At 51.8% G+C, this 22570-nt stretch overlaps 1 protein-coding gene across 1 annotated transcript; it reads left to right on the forward strand.

Moving 5' to 3' along the window:
• Window positions 1-12626: 12626 nt before the first annotated feature.
• Window positions 12627-22510, forward strand: E2f1 (E2F transcription factor 1). Its single transcript, XM_055602274.1, has 7 exons — window positions 12627-12956; window positions 17710-17800; window positions 18102-18321; window positions 19036-19188; window positions 20606-20720; window positions 20811-21027; window positions 21126-22510. The coding sequence occupies exons 1-7, from the start codon at window positions 12702-12704 to the stop codon at window positions 21371-21373; spliced, it is 1299 nt and encodes a 432-aa protein (XP_055458249.1). The 5' UTR covers window positions 12627-12701; the 3' UTR covers window positions 21374-22510.
• The last annotated feature ends 60 nt before the right edge of the window (window positions 22511-22570 follow it).

Raw genomic sequence — 22570 nt, forward strand, 5'->3', positions numbered from 1 at the left:
CAGCCTTCAGAGCAGATGAGCCTCCACACGCTGTGAGCTGCTTGCTGGAGCTCCTAGCAGGATGGGACTCCAGGTGCACACGGGAAACTATCTCCCTCATGCCTCAGCCACTGCCTCCTGGGAACACTTCCCATTACATCACTCCCCTCGAATCCTTACCTTGGGGTTTACTATTGGGGGAACCCAAACTAAAATTGGCCACTGGTCCATAGACTAAGAGGCGAGATACATGGTCGCAAGGGACAAGGGCTTTGGAAGCAGCTTGTCTGGCTCAAGGCGTGATCTATTAAGTGACTTAGCCATCTGTGTCTTGTCTGTAGGGGCGTGCTGTGATATGTGTAAAAGTGAGCATTCAATAAACATTGCTCCATGTCCAATGGAACAATCGCAGGAGGAAGCTGGTTGTGGGAAATAAGTGTGTCCTGTGTTTAGCCTGCCCTTCTCCCCAGCCAGCCTTGGCCTCCTGCCCTGACATCCCTCCTCCACTGCTGGGGGTGGCCGGCTCCACCACCGACTGGCTCTGCTCTCTAAGAATAGGTTTTCCTCGCAGATGGCAGCTCTCTGGATCTTGCCAGAGCATCTGTTGCCTCCAACTGCACACTCCAGGGAGGAAGGCGTGCTGGTCCCCGCAGAGAGGAACAGGGCCTGTCTTCAGCAGCTTTGGGAAGAGCCCAGTTTCACTCCCCTCCTAGCTGAGCCTCCATCTTCTACGATCTGTATATAGGGACTGAGAGGACTGTGGGCACATGGGAAGGAGCTGCTGCCATCCCTGAATGTGACTTCCTGAAACAGCAGAGTGGACTGATCTGCAGTGTATGAAGTCCTTTGCCGTGCAAAACTTAAATCATTATATTATTTAGTTTTCTCCCTTTGCAGGGGTGGTGGTGGCTTGACCGTGTGTGTGTGTGTGTGTGTGTGTGTGTGTGTGTGTCTGTGTACGTGTGTTTTGAGATAGTCTCACTTTATAGCCCAGGCTGACCTGCAATTCACTACGTAGCCTAAGTTAGGCATGGTGGCCTATTTCTGTACATTTCAGTAATCCTCACTTTTCAGAGGCAAGAACGGCCACAGCATGAGAGACCTAGTCTCAAACAAAACACAACTCTCTCTCAGATACACGCAGGATAAAACTCAAAGTGGTGGTGATTGATCTACACCTTTACTCTCAGTACGAGGGAGGCGGAGGCAGCATGATCTGAGTTTGAGACCAGCCTGGTCTACAGAATGAGTTGCAGGACAGCCAAGGCTACACAGAGAAACCCTGTCTCAAAAATTACTAAAATAAATAAATAAATAAAACAAAAAACAAAACACAAACAACAACTCAAAGGTAGTAAACTTCTTTAATCCCAGAACTTGGGAGGCAGAAGCAGGCTTATGAGTTGGGTGGGAGACCCCTGATCTACATGGTAAGTTCTAGGCCAGGCAGGTCTACATAATGAGACCCTGTCTCAAACATGCCAAATCATCGAGCTGTACTGACGGTTGTGTAAGAGGGGGGAAAAGTCAGACTCCTTTACCTAAGCTGCGGCCTAAGTACCCCCTTGCCAGGGTACCACTGTGAAAACACCCCCACTCTTCTGCATGTGGATCTGTGCACACGCATATGTACGTGTGGGAGAGTGTGGCGGCCAGAGCCCCACACGAGGTGTCTACTCCAGTGGCTCTCCACTTTGCCCCTCAGTCTCACAGGGCCTGGAGCTCAGGGATTCAGCCAGGTTAGCTGGCCAGTGAGCTCCTTCCTCTGTCTCCTTAGCGTGGGGATTTACAGACACAGCTTCGCCCGGCCCTTTACAGGGATACTGGGGATTCCAGCTCTGGTACTCACCCTTCCAGCTCTTAATGGACTGAGCCATCCCTTTCCCGTTCTGCTCCAACCCTGGCTCCCGGCACTTTCAGAGCTGCGCAGCTTTCCGATGTACCCTATGTACGGTAACTTCATCTACGAATACACCTTTATCTTGTATTGATGTCGACTCTTGGGCATTGCTCCTCATCCGTGTGTTCGTCCTCTTCCTGGTTAATATTCCACAGAAAGTGAGCCTTTGAAGGGCTGGAGAGGTGGCGCAGGGTTTGAAAGCACTGGCTGCTGTTCAGGAGGACCCAGGCAGGTGCGCAGGACCCACATGATAGGCCTCAAGTGTTAGCCCCAGTTCCAGGGCATGCAACGCCCTCTCCTGGTTCTCTCAGGCACTGCACGCACGTGGTGGACGGACAAAAGCAGGCACAGCAACCACACACACACACGCAAGATGAAAATATCCTGTGTACACATGAGCGCATATGCATGAGCGCGCGCACAAAAACAAACACACCAAAAATAAGTCTTCTTTAAAAAGTAATCAGACTTCCAAGTGAAGGGGAAGCATGACGTTAATTTGGGACCCTTCTGCTTCTCCACTCCCAGATTGGAGATCGTTAAACAAGCCCGTGTGAGAGCAACGGTTTGCACACTGAGATACCAGGAAGGTGCCTACGTCTGATGCTCTGTACTCAAACCTTCCACATCCTGGCAACGGCCTCTCTTTCCACATTGTTCTCTTTTAGTGTGTTTGGTTTAGAAGAAGCAGGCTTTGAACCCTTCCTGCTCCTAAACCAGAACGCCATGTTCCGCCTCCCAGAACGGAGCCCATGTCATGACAAGCTGTGACTTCAGATCATCCTTTTTTTCTTTGACAAATTAAAGCACATTTATAAAAGGAAAAGTGTTCTTCCCCTCTTCCCTTGTCTTGTTTCAGATTCCTAGGGAGAGAATGTCTTACTCGGCCTTGAAGGGCACTTTGGAGCGAGGGTTTTGATGTTAGGCAGAGGCAGAAGAGGACAGATTGCTGGGCTCTCTTCTGAGTGTCGGTTTGAGAAATCTTCTAAACAGGGGGACCCTGTTTTTTCACTCCATACAGGACCTGGCATGAGTGTCACAACCCCTGTTCCCTTCACTCTCCCAGGCTGGGTTTCAGCCGAGAGTCAGGACCAGGGCCAGGCCACATCAGCTCTTCAGATACTTCTTTTGGAGTGCTTTTGTTATGTCACGAATTCCTCTGGCATCTGTGGGAGCCTGTGGTCCCCTCTCAGAGTGCCGCTTCCAAAGCCCACGCAATAAAGTACACAGAGCCAGGGCCAACAGAACAGGCCTGTCTCAAAAAGCAAAAGCAAAACAAAACAGACAAAAAACTCAAAAACACTTCCTTAAAAAAAAAATCAAACCCAAACAACAAAACCTAAGATCTAAGGAAATATCCAAAAACTATGACTTTGAAGGTATAATAAGCACAAATGGTGTCTTAGATAAAGTAGCGATCACGCAATCACGACACAGTAAGCAGAGCTGTGCGTTCCTGTGTGTGTGTGTGTGTGTGTGCGTGTGCATTCGTGCAGCACTGGGGTTTGAGCCCTGCTTGTAAGACAAGCAGTCTACCAACTGAGCCACATCCCAGGCCTGTGTAATTGCAGCATTCAGGAAGTAGAGGAAGGTGAATCATGAGTTCAAGACCATCCTCTGCTACACACAGTGACTTTGAGTCCAGTGTCTTAGATTTCTATTTCAGTGATAAAACACCATGACCAAAAGCAACTTGGGGAGGGCAGCATTTATTTCATCTTCTAACTACTCCAGTTACAGGGTTACAGCGAGTTACTAAAGAAGTCAGACAGGAATGAAAGGCAGAGACTGAAGGCGAAGCCACGGAGGAACACCGCTTGCTCTTGGCCACCCCGGCTTGCTCCATCTGGCTTGACCAGTCTGTTTTCTTATACACCTACCCAAGGATGGCACTGGCCCCTCCCACGTCAGTCATTAATCAGGACAATGGATACACCACAGGCCAATGGAGGCAGTTAAGGTTCCTCTTCTCAGGTGTCTGTAGTTTGTGTCACAACGACGAAAAAAAACTAACCAAGGGAGCCAGTCTAGACTAAATGAGACCAGCTCAAAAAAAAAAAAAAAGAAAAAAAGAACAAAAGCCACGTGGCTTGGTGATTAGGGGCCTGTATTGCTCTTGCAGAGGACTTGGTTCCCAGCGTCCACACCTGTTTGTTGCCTTGAGCACCAGCCCTCATGGACAACGCCCCCACCAGAAATACATAAAATTAAAAAATATTTGTGTGTGTGTGTGTTGGGTGTGATGGGACACTCCTTTCATCTCAGTACTCCAGAGGTGTGAGATCAGTGCCGGCCTCGCTTATGTAGTGAGTTCCAGGACAGCCAGGACTCTGTAGAGAGACCCTGTCTCAAAAACAAACAAACAAAAAAATTCTTTTTGGGCCAGGGTGTAGCTCAGTGGTTCAGAAATGGTCACTTGCCTATTTGTGACTTAGGAATATACATTCCTTACATTGTTTTGGTTTATTATCATCCTTGGTATTTTGAGATGAGCGCACACACACTATACAGACCTGACTGATGGAGAACTCACTGTGGTGGAGCACGTGGCTTGAATTCAGACACCCTCCTGCTTCTGCCACCCCAGCGCTAGGTTATCCTTGAACCACACACACTCCCCTCCATTCTCCTCCTCTTCCTCCTTTGCATTAAGTAACAAAATCTAGCTGGTTGCAGTCACACACAATATTTTTAGGGTTCAGGACTAAAGAGATAGCTCAGCTGTTAAGGGCATGTATCGCTCTTGCAGAGGACCCAAGTTCAACTCCTCGCACCCACATCAGGTGATTCACAAACAGCTAGAACTCCAGCTCTGGGGGATCTGATGCCTCTCACTACTATGGGCACCTGCACTCGAATGCACAGACCACCCAAAGCACATGTACGCATAATTAAAGTAAGTCAGCAGGCATGGGGGCGCTGGCCCACACATCAGCTCTCTTCCAAGTTTGAAATCCGCCAGGTTTACATAGCAAGTTCTGGTCCAGACAAAGTTACATGATGAGACCCTGCCTCAAAACAAACAACTCGAAACAAAACAAAACAAAAAAAAATTAAATTAAATAAATAAAAAATTTTAAAGTGTATAATATATACATATATATATATATCTGATGAGTCAAAGGCAGGAGTGTGAGGCAGGAGGATCACAAACTTTTGACCAGAGCAGTCAAAAGATCCTATCTTGGCCGGGTTTAGTGGTGCACGCCTGTAATTCCAGTACTGGGGAGGCAGAGGCAGATGTATCGCTGTGAGTTTGAGGCCAGCCTGGTCTACAAAGTGAGTCCAGGTCAGCCAAGGATACACAGAGAAACCGTGTCTTGAAAAACCAAAACCAAAACTAAACCAAATCAAACCAAAACCAAAAACCAAAAACCAGCCCTTCTATGACTTCAAAGCTATGGTGAGCCTAAGCATCACCCTGGATACCCTGCAGTGAGCATGACATACTTAGAGAAGGCTGTGAGTTCCGATGCCAGCGAAGGCACCGGCGCTGCCTGCAGCCCTCTGGGTTTGTCACATACACGTCCTTGGCAAGCATAAGCAAGGCACACCAGTGGGATATGAGTCACCTCTGGGAAAGGCTTTTCCGTCTTCATGTGAGGAACAGAGAATACTGGCCCAGAGCACCAGCAAGAAGCCCTGTGCTCCAGCTACCAAGGTCAGGTAGCTGCAGGTAGTGAAGGAAGAGTGGACCAATCTGGGGTGTCCCTGGAGAACAGTACAGTGACCTGGGACTGAGGAAGGGTGAGAGAGGAGGGTGTAGAGAATAAACCCCATGTTTCTCTACTTTAGGGTTTGCTCCCAGCCAAGAGATAGGCCTGAACCCTGGGCCCCTCCCCTGTGCCCCTTCCATCCTTTCCTGCCCTCATGGCCCTTCTGAGGCCAGCCGCCTACCAGGCCCCTGGCGTGCCAGGCCTCGCAGCTGGCCCTGATTGTCACTGCTCCCCAGGGAGTCATGGGAACACACTCCCCCTGCCCTCTTCACCCCCCTCTTCCCAGACAAGGCCAGGCCCTAACAATGCCCCCCTCAGCCAGCCAGTGGCCTGGACACAAAGCCCCTGTTTCGGTTCATTGCCAGCTCCAGGAGGCCCGCTGGGTTTCCTGGCCTGTTTGGCATATATATAACTCTGGCTTCCAGAAGAGAATTTTTTTTTTTTTAATTTTAAAATAGTGTGTGGGCAGGGGTGGGGGGTTGGAGGGCTGTGTCTCTTTCTCTGAATATCTTAATATATTATAAAAAGTCTTTCTCTCCCAGTGCTCTGCCCTCCCCCCTCTCCTCCGTAGCTGCGTTCCCTGCATTCACCATGTGCCTGTCAACCTGGGGCCCTAACGCAGGTGTCAGCTACAAAAAGAAAGAGAAGCTCATTGCCCCATTGTGGCCACTGTCGGCTGTTGCTGAAGCCGGTGGCGGCAACCTGCAGACTTAAGATACGGCAAATGCTGGACCTGCAAGTACTGTGCCAGGGATGGAAACCAGTGTGGCGTAGGCTGGGCACGGTTCTCCCCCTGTTGTCACCCCCAACCCCTCTTGGCACTTGTTGTACACTGTGGCTCATCACCTCTACGCTGCCATTCCAGGTCTAAGATCCATCGTTACTCTGACTCCCTGAAAAGGAAGAGAGGGGCTGCAGGTGCGGCCCAGTGGCCGAGCACTGCTTTGCGCTTGGCATGCACTAGGGTTCTCACCCTCAGCAAAAAGAGGGGAGGGGGAGGGGGAAAGGGGAAGGAGGAGAAGAAATTGAAAGATTGAGTGACGTTAAAATACGGCAAAGTTTCAGGACCCAGGTGTGCACACCTGCAATCTTAGCACTCAGGAGGAAAAGACAAGAGATCACGAGTTCGAGGTCATCCTTAGCTACATGAGACCCTTTGTCTCCCTCCTGCCCACCTCCAAAGGTCCAGGACCAGTGGAATAGGGGATTGTCTCATTCCACTGTCCTCCAAACCTATTTCCTCATCCTTGTCTTTGGGCCTGTCTGCGCCTCACAGGGTTTGAGAGGTAGGGCCCAGCTACTTCAGACAACTTTCCTACTCTCCAGTGAAAGAGTCACTTTTAATTTCCTTTGTGGAAAACTCAAGGTGAGAAGGTAGAAAAGCTCTCCAGGCTCCATTGAGTGTGTGTGTGTGTGTGTGTAATGCTGGCCTTGAACTCCTGGTCATGGAGCAAGGCAAGCTGGGAGGAAACAGAAACACAGGTACTGTTGTTCCTCCGTTCTGCAGGATCTTATGTAGCCCATGCTGGTCTTGAATTCACCATGTAGCTAATACTGGCCTTGAACTCCTGGTCTTTCTGCCTCTGTCTTCCTAGAACTGGGATTATAGTTGTGCACAATCTTGCACACCTCTGTTGTTTGGGTTGGCTCATCTCCATTCTATACATCTATCTCTATCTCTCTATGTGTGTGTGTCTATTTTTAAGAAGAGCCTATGTAGCCTTTGTTGTCCTGGAACTTGTTATGTAGACAAACCTGGCCTTGAATCACAGAAACTCTTCTTCCTCTGCCTCCAGAGGAAGGACACCGCTGGGGTCCTGGTACTGAGCTTCCGGACAGAGAACAGGGTTTTGTTTCTCTCAGGGGCAGCTAGAGTGCTTTAGAGTGAGGCCGGGGTGTGAAAAAGGTTTTCCACAGAGTTACAGTTTGGCTCTTTTAGCATGAAATTGCCAGTGGAAAAGCCTATGGTGATACCAGAGTGTTACAGCTCTTGGTTAAGCTGCTATGCTGAGCATGGCAGAGGTGAGGGTTACAGACACAGGCCTGGTGAGGGGAGGCCTGGCAGAGGATAAATGATGAATCTCAGATGGTATTCAAGTGAGAAAGTGAAATCAGGGGCAATATAAACCCTGGGCAGATGAAGGGATTTCTGGAGGGTGAGTGTGTGTGATTCCCTGGGGTCAGGGGTCAGGAATACTTAATGGTCCTATCACAGAAGGAAAATACAGCACTTAATTATCCAGTAAGGAACTCTCCAAGAACAATTGAAGGTCACTGCTGGACTAAGATCCTTAGCAGGGTGGGGTGTTTTTAGCAATTCATAGATGCTTGCTGGAGCAGTTTCCTAATTAGGGAAGGGGCTGGCCTGTAATCTGCCCTGAGGGCTATGTGATGATCCTTAGCGCCTTACAAGACCTGGGGTCACCCAGATCAGGAGAGACTTTTAAAACACCCTGCTGAGAAAAGAGAGTCTACCTTCATAGACCAAGCACAGATAATTGGCTATCTGTAGACCACCGACTTCAACCTCACCCAGCAGAGCCCCACAAGGTACTGCTTGGCACCTTGGTGGCCTGGTTAGCATTGCCAACTGTTACAGGTTTGGTTTTGTTGTTCATTTTGTTTGAGACAGGGTCTCATGTAGCCTAGGCTAGCCCTGAACTTGCTCTCTAGCCAAGGCTGCCTTCACACTTCTGCTTCCACCTCTCTAGTGCTGGGCTGGCAGGTGTGCACCACCACAACCAGCATCATGCAGAGCTGGGGTGGACCCCCGGGCATTCTCATCCACTGAGCTGCATCCCAAGACTCGGTTGCTGGCCTCATCAGAAAGCCAGGTGCTTACATTTTGAAATGAAAACATTCTGTGGACCAGGCTGAAACTCTGCTTCCTGCATCTTCATCTGATCCTGACACCCGTCTTAGAACTGTTCTCCACATTCTGGGCCTGGGGCAAGCACAGTAATGCGCTGTCCTTGTCAGCCAGCCAGGATGCGCTCTGAAGGCTTGCCTTTGTCTGAGACCACCTCTCCAGTGGGCAGGGGGCCTGCTCGACCAGAGCTGGCATGGTAACAGGACATCTCTAGGGACAGTAAACTGCCAGTCAGTGTAGCGTCCTGGGATCACTCAAGAGGAACGAGATGTCGCAGATGCAGAACTCCCCACTGCCTTCTGCCAGGGCCCAACAATGGATGTCTCTGTGCCCCTTAATAACATGAAGTCGCCATAGAGACATTTCTTCCAATTATGTATTCCTTGTAACGATGGGACACTCATGCTTAGAGGTTTTTGTTTTTTTTTTTAAGCTAAGAATGTATATTTATGCGGTGTTTGTGTGGAATAAATAGCTTTAAATTATCTCTGTCACTTGTCAGACTTCTTAATGAGCATATTGTGCAGGTCCACGGAAGTAATTCCTCAGTCTTGCACTAGCCTGCAGGCCCCAGGTGTCCAGATGCATCTGCTCTGCCCATGGTTTCCCAGCCCCTACAACGTCAGACACGCAGGAGGTGTTCAGTAGATGTCCGTGGCACGAATGAGTGCAGTTCAGGGGAAACGAGGGGAGTCTCGGTCACACAGCCCTGCATTCCTGTCTAGTCTGGTTGAATGTATGAAGTGAGAGGTCTAACCACTTACGGCTACACCGTTCTGCATCTTTGTTTGTGTTTTTATACAGGGTTTCTCTGTGTAGCCCTGGCTGTCCTGGAACTCCATCTGTAGACCAGGCTGGCCTTGAACCCAGAGAACCTGCCTCTGCCTTCTGATTGCTGGGATTAAAGGTGTGTGCCACCACTACCTGGCCCATTCTGTATCTCAAAGAAAACCAAAGGCAAGATGTGTCCAAGCAGGCCCAGGAGCTATCACCTCCCTGGACTCCTTTAGAGATCGGGTTGGTGTAGATGGTGGTAGGTACCTGCTAAGCAAGCCAGCATCTACCATGATACCCTTTGGAAACCACACATTCTTTCCTAATTCTGCTTCCTGGGACATTAACAGAGAATGGCAACTATCAGGGGCAGCCCTGGCTTTTGCAGAGGAACAGGCTAAGTTCTCACCTCAGTTTGCTGTGTGACCTTGAGCTGTGAGAGACCCTCTCTGAACCTCTTCCTTTCTGCACCCTGCAGATAAATAAGCTTCACTTCTGAGATTGTGGGGTTGAAAGGAGAGCATCAGCTGAAGTGGCTGCCCAGTGACAGCGGATTAGTTTCCAGGCGCTGATCCACCTCAGGAGAACTGCTGACATGGAGAGCAGCTTTATCAGAATCTTGCAGGCTCTGGGCCAGGGCACTCATCTCTCTGGCCCTTTTCTGCTGTCCACTCTTTATGAACAGATCCAAAAGCCCTGATCTCATCTCATTTTCCTGTGAGGAATTCTGGTCTTCTCCACACTCTTCTCTGCTGCTCAGGGCCTGGGGGTGGATGGAAAAGAGGACAGCTCTGTCCCCTCAGATATACACTTGAGTTATCTCTTTCTCTCTGTCTCTCTCTCTCTCTGGCATTTCGAGACCAGGTTTCTTTGTGCAGCTCTGGCTGTTCTGGACTAGTTTTGTTGACCAGGCTGGCCTCGAAGAGATCTGCCTGCCTCTGCTTTCCAAGTGCTGGGATCAAAGGGGTGAGCCTCCTTGCCTAGCATAAGTTCCACCCCTCTTTATCATGGGTATTAGTATTTCTCCCTCTGTGGCCCAGCTGTGCTTGGATCCCTAGATGCAGGCAATCTTCCTACCCCATCTCCTGAGCACCTGTGACTGTAACTGTAGGTGTGTGTGTGTGATGTGTGGTGGGATATTTTGGGAAGGTGAGGCTTTGCAGACCACCTGAGCTTGGCCTCTCTGACCCTGGGTAGTAGAACCTTTTAACCTACTAGGTAAGCTCAGCTTAATTGACACAAAATGGGAGAATACTATGCTCCCCCCCCCCCCCAGGAACCATCTTGATCCTTGACACATAACAGATGCTCAACAGTGTTTGTTGAATGACTATTGAGTAGCAGAAGGCTTTACAAAAGAGAGTATCATTGTTAATGGGTCCCTTAGGCAAGCCCAGAGAAAGGAAACTGCATCTGGAATGGGGATGTGCCAATCTCTCTCACCCTCTGCCAGTGTCAGGGTCTGGCTTGGTTTTGCTGAGATCTAGCCCTCAGCTCCTCTGCTGTGGTGTGGAGGGTGAGCAGCCCACTCTCCGGAACAGGCAGACCCAGGTCGGGTGATCCAGTGTGGGCCAGACTCTGTTACAAGCACCATCCCTGAATGGGCCTCACTTTCCCATCTGCACAGCAAGAGGCTCATGTGCTGCTCTCTGTGGTCCTTCCCAGTTCTGACACATTCCAGGATTTGCAATGAGTAATTTCACAAACTGTTCCGGGGGGGTGGTGGTGGTGGTGGTGACACTCTCCACACTTTCCAAACCACCCCGTAGTCTACACAGTACTTTCTTAGCTCTGTATGGCTTCATCCTCACGGAAACCAGAGATGGCTGAGGCGAGGTTTAGGTACCTCATTTTGCCAACGAAACGGAACTGAAAAGCATCCCTGGGAGCTGCATTTTGCTTGTTCTGAAACAGGATCTCCTGCTGCCCAGACTGACAGCCTAGAACTCCTTCCTGGTCTTCTTCTGTGTGCAGGGCAGGGCTATGAGGGTTCTGGTAGTTCTGAAACCTGGGAAAATCACAGCTTCCTTGTGGCATCCTTGCTCTGCCCTCAGCCTCCATTTCTCTCACCCCCAGAAAGGAAACAGCCAGCCTAGAGCAATGTGGTCAGACTTGGACAGAGATAAAGTAGCATGGGCAACGGAGGAGGTGACCCCGGTTGAGAGCTCCCTGGAGGAAGTAATGCTTAAACTGCATTTGGTGACTTGAATATTGTCAGCTACTCTGTTCTTGTGGTCACCCCCACCCCAAGGGCAGGAAGCTTGCAGGTCTTGTTAAACCTTTCAAATCTTTGGTCCCAGCGTTGGCATGATGCCTAGCAGAGAGGACAATACTGGTCAGATGGGCTGACCTGAGCAATGAGAAATGCTGATGGAGATAGCCCAGGGCCTCAGGATTAATGCCTGGCCATACGCACCCGCACGGCCCTACGTGAGGCCTAACATGGAGATACTTTAATGGCTGAGCCTCTTCACATTGCAAGCATCTGCTGCCTCTCTGTTCCCTTCCTTCCTTTTCACTAAGTCGGGAGTCAAGGTCTGGAGCACTGAGCACTGAGGATGGGGCACTGAGCAGGCTCTCAGACATTCCTGATTTTTTGAGATTGTGTAGTCCTGGACTACACAGTGAACTCAGAAGATCTGCCTGCCTCTGCCACCCAAAGTGCTGAGATTAAAGACAGGCGCCAGCCAGGGTGGAGTGAGAAATGAATGAACGCAAACTGGGCGCTGGCTACGGAAGGAATTTCAGCTAAAACCAGACTGTATCAGAGCCACACATCTCTACCCATTTCCCAGAACCCCTCTTGGGCTTGGCTTCTGGGTGACACGGATAGGGAAGAGCACAAGATCTGTGAGCAAATGGAATACGGGTCTTCGGATGTGGCTGAGCGAGCTTTGGAGGTGAGCAAAAAGAGCTTGCAATAAGAGGCAATTTGTGGAATGTAAGCTGAGGAGGTGGAGGCCACAGGTTGTGAGTCTAGGATCATGTAGCATGTGGGGACTGCGGGACGTGCAGAAGCGAGCACGAAGTTTGTTCCGTTCTCCAGACCCTGCCACCCACCGAGTGGGCGGTGAAGGGGGCGGGGCCCAGTGCCCACGCCTCTTGCAGGGCACAGCGCGAGGCAAAGAAGGCTCCAGGCACCGCCCGGACAAAGCCTGCGCGCGCCCCGCCCCGGGATTGGCCGCCCCGCCCCGGGTCCCGCCCTGCGTCGCCAGCCCCGCACGTTGCAACCAATGTCCGCCACCGGAGCCGCCTCCGTCACAGCCTCGCCGGCCAATGGAGGTGGCGCTCGGCGGCGCGTGGCTCTTTCGCGGCAAAAAGGATTTGGCGCGTAAAAGTGGCCCGGACTTTGCTAGCAGCGGCGGCCGGGGCGGAGCGGGATCGAGCCCTCGCCGCGGCCTGCCGCCATGGGCCCGCGCCGCCGCCGCCGCCTGCCTCCCGGGCCACGCGGGCCGTGAGCGCCATGGCCGTAGCCCCCGCGGGCGGCCAGCACGCGCCGGCGCTGGAGGCCCTGCTCGGGGCGGGCGCGCTGCGGCTGCTAGACTCCTCGCAGATCGTCATCATCTCCACCGCGCCCGATGTCGGCGCCCCGCAGGTCCCCGCCGGCCCGGCCGCGCCGCCCGCCGGCCCCCGCGATCCTGACGTGCTGCTCTTCGCCACGCCGCAGGCGCCCCGACCCGCGCCTAGTGCACCGCGCCCGGCCCTCGGCCGCCCGCCGGTACGGACCCTAGGCGCGGGCGGGGGAGGGGCGGGCTGCAGCGCTGGGCGGCGCGGAGCCTGGGCTGGGCCTCCGGGCTCCGCCCCGGGGCGCGCGTTGACCGACTGCTTGTCCCAGTTCGCTGCGCTTTGCTCTGGGCCTCAGCGTCCTCACCAGGGTATCGGATTCGCCAATGATAATGGCTCACGTGTATTCAGCTGGTGCTTGCTTAGTGCGCGCCCAGCAGGATTCTCAGTCCTGCTGTGAGCCGGGTGTTGTCACGTGCCCATCTGCCAGAGGGAGGAACTGAGGCCCAGACGGGGAAGTGCTTCACGCAGCTGCAGGTGGCGGGGCTGGTGTGTGAATTGATTTCTGCTGACTTGCAGCAGAACGTACGGCTAGGTAGTGCGCACGGTCGCTTGTTGGAGGTGAAGGAGGGTGGCTGTTGGAGACCCCTTGGGGACACCCTCCCTGGAGCCCCGGTGTTGGACTGCCAGGTGTGGGCCTGGCCTTCCAGGCCTCCGGGGATAGGCCTCTTAACTGGGAGGCCTTCTCTGCAGGGGCGGGGTGCTGGGCCAGCTGCTGCAGCCCTTTCTCTGCCTGTCCTTCCATCTGCCACCCTTCCAGCCCCTGGTTGCCATGGAATTTTATTAATCAGGCGGACAGACCCCGGAGCGTCTAGAAGGTTGGGTGGGCTGGGCCCCTGAGAAGGCGCCTCCAGTTCCTGGAGAGAAAAGACGTGGGAGGGAGATCCCGGGATAAAGTCTTCCTTGATCCTAAGCAACAAGCAGCTCAAGACCAGTTTAGGCTGGAGGCCTAGAAAAGGCAGCTGAGCCAGTGCGGAGTGGAACTTGGATCCAGGCTGGGGCGGCGCAGGGTGTGCACCGTCAACTTTATTGTGGGGGTGGTTCGGACAGGAGGGGTTCTCAGCAGGAGACTTGGAGCAAGTGGGAGGGGCAAGGCCCAGCCCCAGGAGGAGAAGCTGCTTGACTGCTGGGGGGTGTGGGTGGCAGCTGCCTCCTGAGGCGTCTTGGGAAAGGCCTGTAGCCCCCTTGGCCCAGAGCCCAGTGCTGCCTTCCTTCCGGAATCACCAAGATGCTAATAATAATAACAATAGCAACCACTATTGTTTTGAGAAGGTTTTGTGTGCCTGGCTCTGTGCTAAGCACTTTCCTCACTCAAGCCTGTGGGCAACCTTAGTTTTTGACCCTTCTCACAGATGGGAGGCTGAAGCCCAGAAGTGGAGCGTTCCCTTATTGTTCATCCAGGGAGTGGTGTTTTTTGATTGGTAATGGCCTTTCCTCCCAGCCAGGAGGCCTGCTTGTGTTTGTTGGGTCAGCTGGCTTGCCTTCCATGTGCTCCAGGGGCCTGCGCCTGCAGGAGGTTGAGCCCTGAACAGGTATTCTGCGTTTGACCAAACATTCCATTCACTCAAGTTGTCGAGTTAGCGAGTCCCTATTAAGTGCTGGGTGCAGAGGACCCCCTGCCCCCGTGGTACTTAAGGGCCAGCAAACATTTTCCGTGGGAGAGGCTGACACCATCCTTGAGCTAAAGGCCAAGAATGCAAATCTGGATCCTGGCCTCTGCTGACTTGGCTCTGGCATTTTTGGGGGCCAGTCATTGAAATAAAGAGAGGCTTGGCTTCCACCCAGGAAGCACTTATGGTTGCTTCCTTCATACAGAGCTCCATGCAATTCTGACATTCCTTCTTGCCCTGCCTGCCTACCTGCCTCCACCTTGTCATGGCAATGTGTGTGTGTGTCTTCCTGTGTCCTACAGAGCTGGGGGAAGCAGAGACAGGAGGATCGCCACAAATTCAAGGCCAGCCAGGGTTACATAGTGAAACCAAGCCTTAAAGGCAAATTGGCTGGAGAGATGGATGAGCCATTGAAAGCACTTCCCTCTATTGTGACAACTGGAGTTTGGCTTCCAGCACCCACACTGAGGTCACAGATCCCTGTAACTCCAGCTTCAAGGGCTTTGCTATCTTCTGCCCTCATTAGGTACCACCCACATGTTCACATACACTCTTACATACAAATTTCTTTCTAAAAAGTTAATTTAAAACGTAAAGTAAATAAAGACAAATTAAAATGCCAACAGCCTATCTTGGTTCATTAACACATCTTATAATTCAAGCAGGCAAGAATGAGGATACCGAGTCTTGAGTTCAAAGCCAGCCTGCACTATAAAGACCCTGTTACAAAACAGTCACAGCACGAAGCGGAGGTTCCTCGTTATAACGTAGTGCATGTTTACTATAGAAAACTCGTTTACTGTAAAAGACAGACTTAGGGTGGGGAGCCACTGGTAGTTCAGGGCTCTTGCTTTAGGTGGGACATCTTTATTTTAATATATGCATCGCTGGCTGGTGTTGGGGATTGAACCCAGGATTTAATGTGGGCTCAGCAAGCACTCTGCCAGGCCCCAGAGCTTTTAAAAACTGAGACGTGTTCAAACAGTACGTCGTTATGGTTGCCCAGAGAAGCCAGCTGTCTGTCCAGGTTCTCCCCTAGAATCGTCCCTGTTTCTGAAACACTGTGTTAGGAACTGAACTAGCGAACAGCTCCTGAGATAGTCTGGGAAGGGACCATGTATGTGTTAACTTGTGGTGTGTGTGTCTGTGAGAGGATGCTGTGCTGGCCTGGGCCTTGCTGCACCCTTCCTGTGGGTGGGTGCTTGAATCATTCAGCTGTTTTCACTAGTGAGCATCTTCACCTGTAGTTTTAGGAGCTCGGTGCTAGAGTTATCATCTGAAGATGAGTAACGTGATGGGCATCAGTTTGAGCCCTTACTTTAAATTGTGCCTTTGGGGATGGTCAAGGGCCAGGTTACTGGGGAGAATGCATTCCTGGTTAGTTCATAGGTGGGGGTCTTGCTCCTTGATGGGGCTTTGTCAGCAGCCTATTGGGTTGCATATCTTGGATTTCACTCTGGCTGTAGGTCCTGCTGTCAGGCAAGAGTTCGCTGAGGAGCTGTGTGGGAAAAGCCCTGCTCCGGCACAGAGCACAGGCAGTGTCTGCCTGCATGTGACCCTCTTCCTCTCATGTCGCCCTGTTCCGTGGCTCCCAGCAGTCAGCAGCAGCATGAGGGTGGGGAGTGCAGTCAGCACATGTTGGCTGACACTGAGCAGACAGTGATACAGAGGTCCAGTGTCCAGTGACACTGTTGCTGAGGTGGAGGGGTAGGCGGGGAGGATAGACATGTAATGGCTCTAGGAAAAGACCAGGATTGAGGTAATACAGAGCGAGGGCAGTAACAGCCCTCTGATGTGACTGCTAAGGCTCCTGTTGGAGGGAGCTACAGATGTGAGAAGAGGCGAAATGGATACACCTCAGAGGCAGGGATTGGCAGACGCCTGTATCACCAGTTCATATGAGGAGTGCTGTTGGAGAGCTTTACTGAGGAGAGAGATGTAGAGGCAGACCAGTGTGGGGACAGCTGCGAGGGTGATGGTGTCCGTGGGTAGCATTCTTGGCAAATGGATGTGACAGCTGGTGGGCCAGGTTGAAAGACGGTTTAGTTGAGAAAGGCCTGTGGCTGGTGAGAGGACAGCAAGTGTGGTCCAGTTTGGGTGTCTCGAGCTCTCTGTGGGGTTTCCAGGATCTCTCCATCTCTGTTTCTAACCTGTGCTGGAGGCCATGGAGATCAGCAGTCTTTCTCAAACAGACGCGGGTGGGAATTGAGGGCCTGACACTTGTGGCTGTGTGTGTGATCTTTAACGTAGGTAGGTTGCTTTAATCTGTAAAGTGGAACCATTGTGGTGTTGCCAGGCCAGAGGGTGGAGTAAATGGATGAGCACAAAGCAGTTGGTGAGCACCAGCTGCTGCCATGGTTATAGATGCGTAAATGAGTTCAACACCAGAGTCGTGGCTTGCCAGAGGGACCTGTGCCCTCCCTTGGTGGCTTACAGCACTTGTATAATCTCAGTGAGTCAGAACTTGAGGGAGATTTAGCTGGTGCTTCTCACCTGGGGTGGAATCCTCTTGCAGCCAGAAAGCTCCCTGGTTGTGATCAGAAGTAGGACTATGGGTGCAGGATTTGCTCCAAGCTTGTGACGATCCTTCTCACCTGCAGGGGTTCTCAGCTCTATGCCATTGGGACCCTTCAAGTGTCAAAAGTAGTGATCCTGGTGTCATGTGGCTGGAAGTTCAGTACTTGGGAGGTAGAGGCAGGAATATAAGGAATTCAAGGTCATCTTTGGCTACATAGTAAGTCTGAGGCCAGCCTTGGCTAAATAGTGAGACCTTGTGTTTGTAGGAACTGAGGAGAATAAATAGTAGGTTGTTAGTATACACAAGGCCTCCATTATGTTTGTTTTTGAAACAGAGAAGGCCTCCATTTTAATCTCTAGTATTACAGCAATGATTTTTTTTTTTTTTTGCTGATGTGCTTATTAAAAACCACCAGCAGCCGGGCTTGATGGTGCATGCCTGTTACCCCAGCACTCTGGAAGGCAGAGGCAGGCAAATCTCTGTGAGTTCGAGGATAGCCAGGGCTACACAGAGAAACCCTGTCTCAAAAAAAACACCACCAGCCCTATGGAGGTGATGTTGGACCTAAGATTTGAACTCAGATCCTCAGCCCTGCACTTGGCTGATATCTGTGGTAGAATAATAGCCTCATACGGTGTCCCTTAGGATCTGCCTCTGCATGAACACCTAGACATCCTAACAGAGAAAAATAAGACTGGGGTTGGGGTACCAAGCCCTTAGCTAAGTCTTCTGTGGTGTCACTCCTGGTTACTGGGCATCTTCCTGTGTTTCTGCTACAGGTAAAACGGAGGCTGGATCTGGAAACCGACCATCAGTATCTGGCTGGTAGCAGCGGGCCATTCCGGGGCAGAGGCCGCCACCCAGGGAAAGGTGCCCATTGACTCTAGCTTCTCAGGCCCAGATAGGGGGTGGGCATGCTTCTAGACTCCAGGGCCTAGCAGGCAGCCAAAATGGCTGCCTGATATGACTTCCTCAGGCCTTGGAGGTGGGGAGTTCCCCAGCCACATGAGGAATGTTGTGGTTGGCAGCTGGCAGCCGCAGAGCCTTTTGCTTGGCCTGATGAAGGGGAAGGAGCCATCTGCCTTCCACCTCACCTTGCCACTCTGCATTGCTAGGGAGACAGGCTGAGTGTTTGAGGAGGAGCCCTGCCTAGCCTAACCCCTGCCCCCAGGTGTGAAATCTCCGGGGGAGAAGTCCCGCTATGAGACATCACTAAATCTGACCACCAAACGCTTCTTGGAGCTGCTGAGCCGCTCAGCTGACGGCGTTGTTGACCTGAACTGGGCTGCTGAGGTGCTGAAGGTGCAGAAGCGGCGCATCTATGACATCACCAATGTCCTCGAGGGCATCCAGCTCATTGCCAAGAAGTCCAAGAATCATATCCAGTGGCTGTAAGTACTCACCGGTCAGGTGGGCAGGTAGCAGCCAGACCAAGCCAAATTGTCTGCAGTGGCTTCCTGCATTCCGAACAGCGGGGAACCCAAGTTCCGAAGAGAGTTGTCTTCCCTGGGGTGATAGAAGGGGAGGAATATACAGATCTTGCAGATCGCAGATCCACCTCCCTATTGCTGTACAAGGTGTCCTGTCTGTATACACACAGATGCGCTCGCCTTGCTGAAGGCTTCCTGTTCCCCTTCCCAGTGTTTCCTGTTGGACCATTGTGCTCCCACAATTCCAGCTTTTGCTGGCATCACTGGGGTTGGCCTTACGGATGTCTTGGTTTTGTTACTACTACTCCCTTGTGCCTTCTTGCCATCCCAGGCATCTCACCTCCTTCTCTGGCATATCTGCCTTGGTTTTTGAGGAATTATTCTGTATTGTTTTCTTTTCACTTAACAGTGTGTCTTAGAAATGGTCTGTGTGTATATCTAATTCAGCTGTTATTTCCTTACCTGGTCCTTGGTGGAGACATGTAGGTGTTGTTGATAGATGAGGCATTTTACCAAGCCCATGCCAGTCTAACTAGCTGGAGAGCAGAACCAGACAGAGGAAAGAAAAGAACTTGCCTGCTTCCCACACAACAGTGGCGGCAGCAGACTGTCTTGAGGGCCAGGGCTGATGGATGGAGGGCTGGAGGACTGCTAATTCTTCAGTGGTTCCCACAGAGGCAGCCACACCATGGTGGGAATCAGTAAGCGGCTTGAAAGCCTGACCCAGGACCTACAGCAACTGCAGGAGAGTGAGCAGCAGCTGGACCACCTGATGCACATCTGTACCACACAGCTGCAACTGCTCTCCGAGGACTCAGACAGCCAGCGATATCCTTGGCTTGGAGGGGGCAGGTAGTGGAGGGCAGGCTTGGTCAGTGATGGCACCAGGCTACTACTGAGACTGGAGGTTACCCTAGAGCTGATTCCAAAAGATTCTGGCTTTGGAAACAAGACCGTGTGACACTAAACAAGTTACGTGGCTTTTATGGTCCTCAGGTTCAACTGTGAAAGAGGATGGTAATATCCATTTCCAAGATTGTACATATTAAAATCTCGGGTGGTGGCAGTGCACGTCTTTAATCCCAGCACTCAGGAGGTAGAGGCAGCAAGGTCCCTCAGTTCAAGACCAGCCTGGTCTATAAAGTGAGTTCCAGACAGCCAAGGCTACCCTGCCTCAAAAGAAGGAAAATGGCTTGATAGTCATGACCATCTGACTTTGAGTCCCCAGTGAAAGGATTCTGACTCGAGAGAGCTGTCCTCTGACCTGCACACAGGCATTCACAAACACACCCCTGCAGCATGTGTGTGCGCACACACAGACACACAAAAATTAAGTTCTGAAATAAAGAATAAATTTTAAAAGAAGCCTAAGCCTGGAGAGATGGCTCAGCAGCGAAGAGTACCTGTCACTCCTGCTGAGGACCCACATTGAGTTCCTTGTATCTCTGGGTGCTCACAGCCAGCTGTAATTCCAGTCCTAGTGCATCTGATGCCCTCTTCTGAACTCCAGAGTCACTGGGTACGTGTGTAGTGCACATTCCAAGGCCAGCCTGGACTACGGTATTTCCAGGCTACGAAAGCAAAGAGCAGTATGCTGGTGTATACTGGTAATCCTGGGGCCAGGTGTTCGGTGGAGACTCAAATATTCAAGGCCAGTTGAGGCTGTGTAGTCTCAGAAAGTCACAGGCCACTGGAGTGTGAGACCCTGTCACCAGCAAGAAAAGCTGGTATCTGTAATGACAAACCTTTTCTTTTGGTCATTGATTTAGTGCCTGATCATAGCTTTTTTTTTTTTTTTTTTTTTTTTGAGACAGGGTTTCTCTGAGCAGCTTTGGCTGTCCTGGACCGAGCTGGCCCTAAATTCAAAGAGATCTGCCTGCCTCTGCCTCCCAAGTGCTGGACTAAAGGTGTGAGCTACCATGCCATGCTCTAATTAGCTTCAAAGTTCAGATTATAATTAATTCACAAAAAGAAACTTCATTAGAAAATGTGAATACCGTTAATTAACAAATCAGTTTCCATCTCCCAGCCTGGAGACCTGTTGAGTATTTTATGTGGAATTATTACAGGCAGCCATTAGTTTGGAATTGGATGGGTAGATGTGGCAGTTGAAGCTTAGAAATGAGATTCTGAGTACCTACTATGTGTCAGGCCCCGGGATGAGGTAGCCAAAATAGGAGTGACTAGAGGTGTGGGCTGAGTCAGTGGCTTCTCCAAGGTCAAGTGGTCCTTGACTCCCCCAAACCCTGGCCTATGTGACCTGCCAGGACCTTCGAAGCATCGCAGACCCTGCAGAACAGATGGTCATAGTGATCAAGGCCCCTCCCGAGACCCAACTACAAGCTGTGGGTTCTGCGGAGGTGAGACTCAGGACACCCTGACCAAGACAGGGTGGGCTGGGCTGGTGGTCAACTCGGCCTCAGTTTACCCTGCCTGCTGCCTTCATCCAGACATTTCAGATCTCCCTTAAGAGCAAACAAGGCCCCATCGATGTTTTCCTGTGCCCTGAGGAGAGTACAGCAGGGCTCAGCCCTGGGAGGACCCCATGCCAGGAGACATCTGGGGAAGACAGGACCGCTGACATTGGCACTGCAGGGCCTCCACCATCACCTCCCTCCACATCCCCAGCTTTGGATCCCAGCCAATCCCTGCTAGGCCTGGAGCAAGGTAGGTAGGGGCAGGTTTGTTCTATTCTTTGGACAAAACCATGGCAGCCCCTCTCCTGCTGGGCGTCCCTAACCCATAATTCCGCCTTCTTTCTCCAGAACCAGTATTGTCACGGATGGGCAACCTGAGGGCCCCCACAGAAGATGACCATTTGTCACCCCTGGTGGCTGCTGACTCACTCCTAGAACATGTCCGAGAAGACTTCTCTGGGCTCCTCCCTGGGGAGTTCATCAGCCTTTCCCCACCCCACGAGGCCGTTGACTACCACTTTGGTCTCGAGGAGGGTGAGGGCATCAGAGATCTCTTTGACTGTGACTTTGGGGACTTGACACCTCTGGATTTCTGACAGAAGCTTAGGGAGCCAGGGTGTCTGGTGATGCCCATCCTGTCTGCAGCTTTGGAGCCTCCTGCCCCGGGCCATCTTTCCTGCCTCATTGGAAAAGCATGATTCATACCCTCTTCTCTGTCCAGTAGCTTCTGGCTCTGCCACACTGAGCAGACCGAAAGGGGAAAGATTTTGTATGGTGTGTGTGCATGCACCCCAAGCTGCACACCGTGTGCCTGGGGTGAGAGTGTGTGTGTGTGTGCGCGCGCGCGCGTGTGCCTGCCGGGGAATGAAGGTGAACACATGTATGTGTGCTGCAGATACATCCTGGTGTGTCCACGTGTGTGTGTGAATCCACGTGTGTGCATTGGGGTGGGGACGGCGCTCTAACTGCACTTTTGGTGTCCTTGCTGCAGGGGCCCCCGAACCCTGCCTCAGCCAGCCAGGTGAGGCGGCTTGGCTGGCTGGGTTTGCAGGGCAGCAAGAGCACTGCTTAAAGGTTTTCCGATCGAAGCTTTAATGGAGCGTTAATTTATTTATCAAGGCCTCTCTGGCAAGCCTGGGGAGTGAGCAAAGGGTGGGAGGATTGTGGGGTTGACACCCCAGCTTCCTGTACTCTGCAACAAGGGCAGGGTTCCCTAACTGTTCTTTTGCCCTACCCCAAAAGAGCTGAGGCCCAAGGAGTTTTATTTATTGGGAAAGGGGGGAGGGAGTCACTGACATCCATGGATGGGTTGGGAAAATGGTCCCTCTTTAGAAGGTTGTGCTATCGCCTTGGCTGCATCCATGTGGGTTTGAGATGGGAAGCGTGAGGGCCTTCACTGACAGGGTGGACAGGATGGGTGGGCCTGGGGTCCCTCCTGTGGTTGGAGTGCTCTGTTATCCCTGCCCACCCTCCAATCAGCACTTTTGATTTGTTTCCTAACAGTTCTGTTCCCTCCTGCTTTGGTTTTAATAAATATTTTAATGGTGTTAGGGCTGGGTTTGGGACTCTACTCTGCGTGAGGTTAGGGTCGGAGGGGAATGCTCATTCCCTGTTCCTGATTTAGTTTCCTTTGGGTTTGTAAGCCCTTGAGAGAACACTGACTCTGAACTGGGAGAGTCAAGCATGTTAGCTAAGTGCAGGGAAGGGAGAGTTAGAGCCAGCTTGCTGTGCACTTACTGGGCGTTTCTGAGCATTAGTAAACTGCACACAGAGAACTGTATTGTGTCTTATGC

The sequence above is a fragment of the Psammomys obesus genome, unplaced genomic scaffold (assembly GCF_907164565.1).
Source record: "Psammomys obesus unplaced genomic scaffold, mPsaObe1.curated_primary_1811, whole genome shotgun sequence".
NCBI classification, from domain to species: Eukaryota; Metazoa; Chordata; class Mammalia; order Rodentia; family Muridae; genus Psammomys; species Psammomys obesus.

Bases quoted from the DNA above. Each gene is read 5' to 3' on its own strand.
- E2f1 (XM_055602274.1), top strand. From the start codon at position 12,702: ATGGCCGTAGCCCCCGCGGGCGGCCAGCACGCGCCGGCGCTGGAGGCC. The intron at 17,801-18,101 runs GTGCCCATTGAC...CCCTGCCCCCAG, and splicing joins AGGCCGCCACCCAGGGAAAG to GTGTGAAATCTCCGGGGGAG. The intron at 18,322-19,035 runs GTAAGTACTCAC...TGGTTCCCACAG, and splicing joins AAGAATCATATCCAGTGGCT to AGGCAGCCACACCATGGTGG.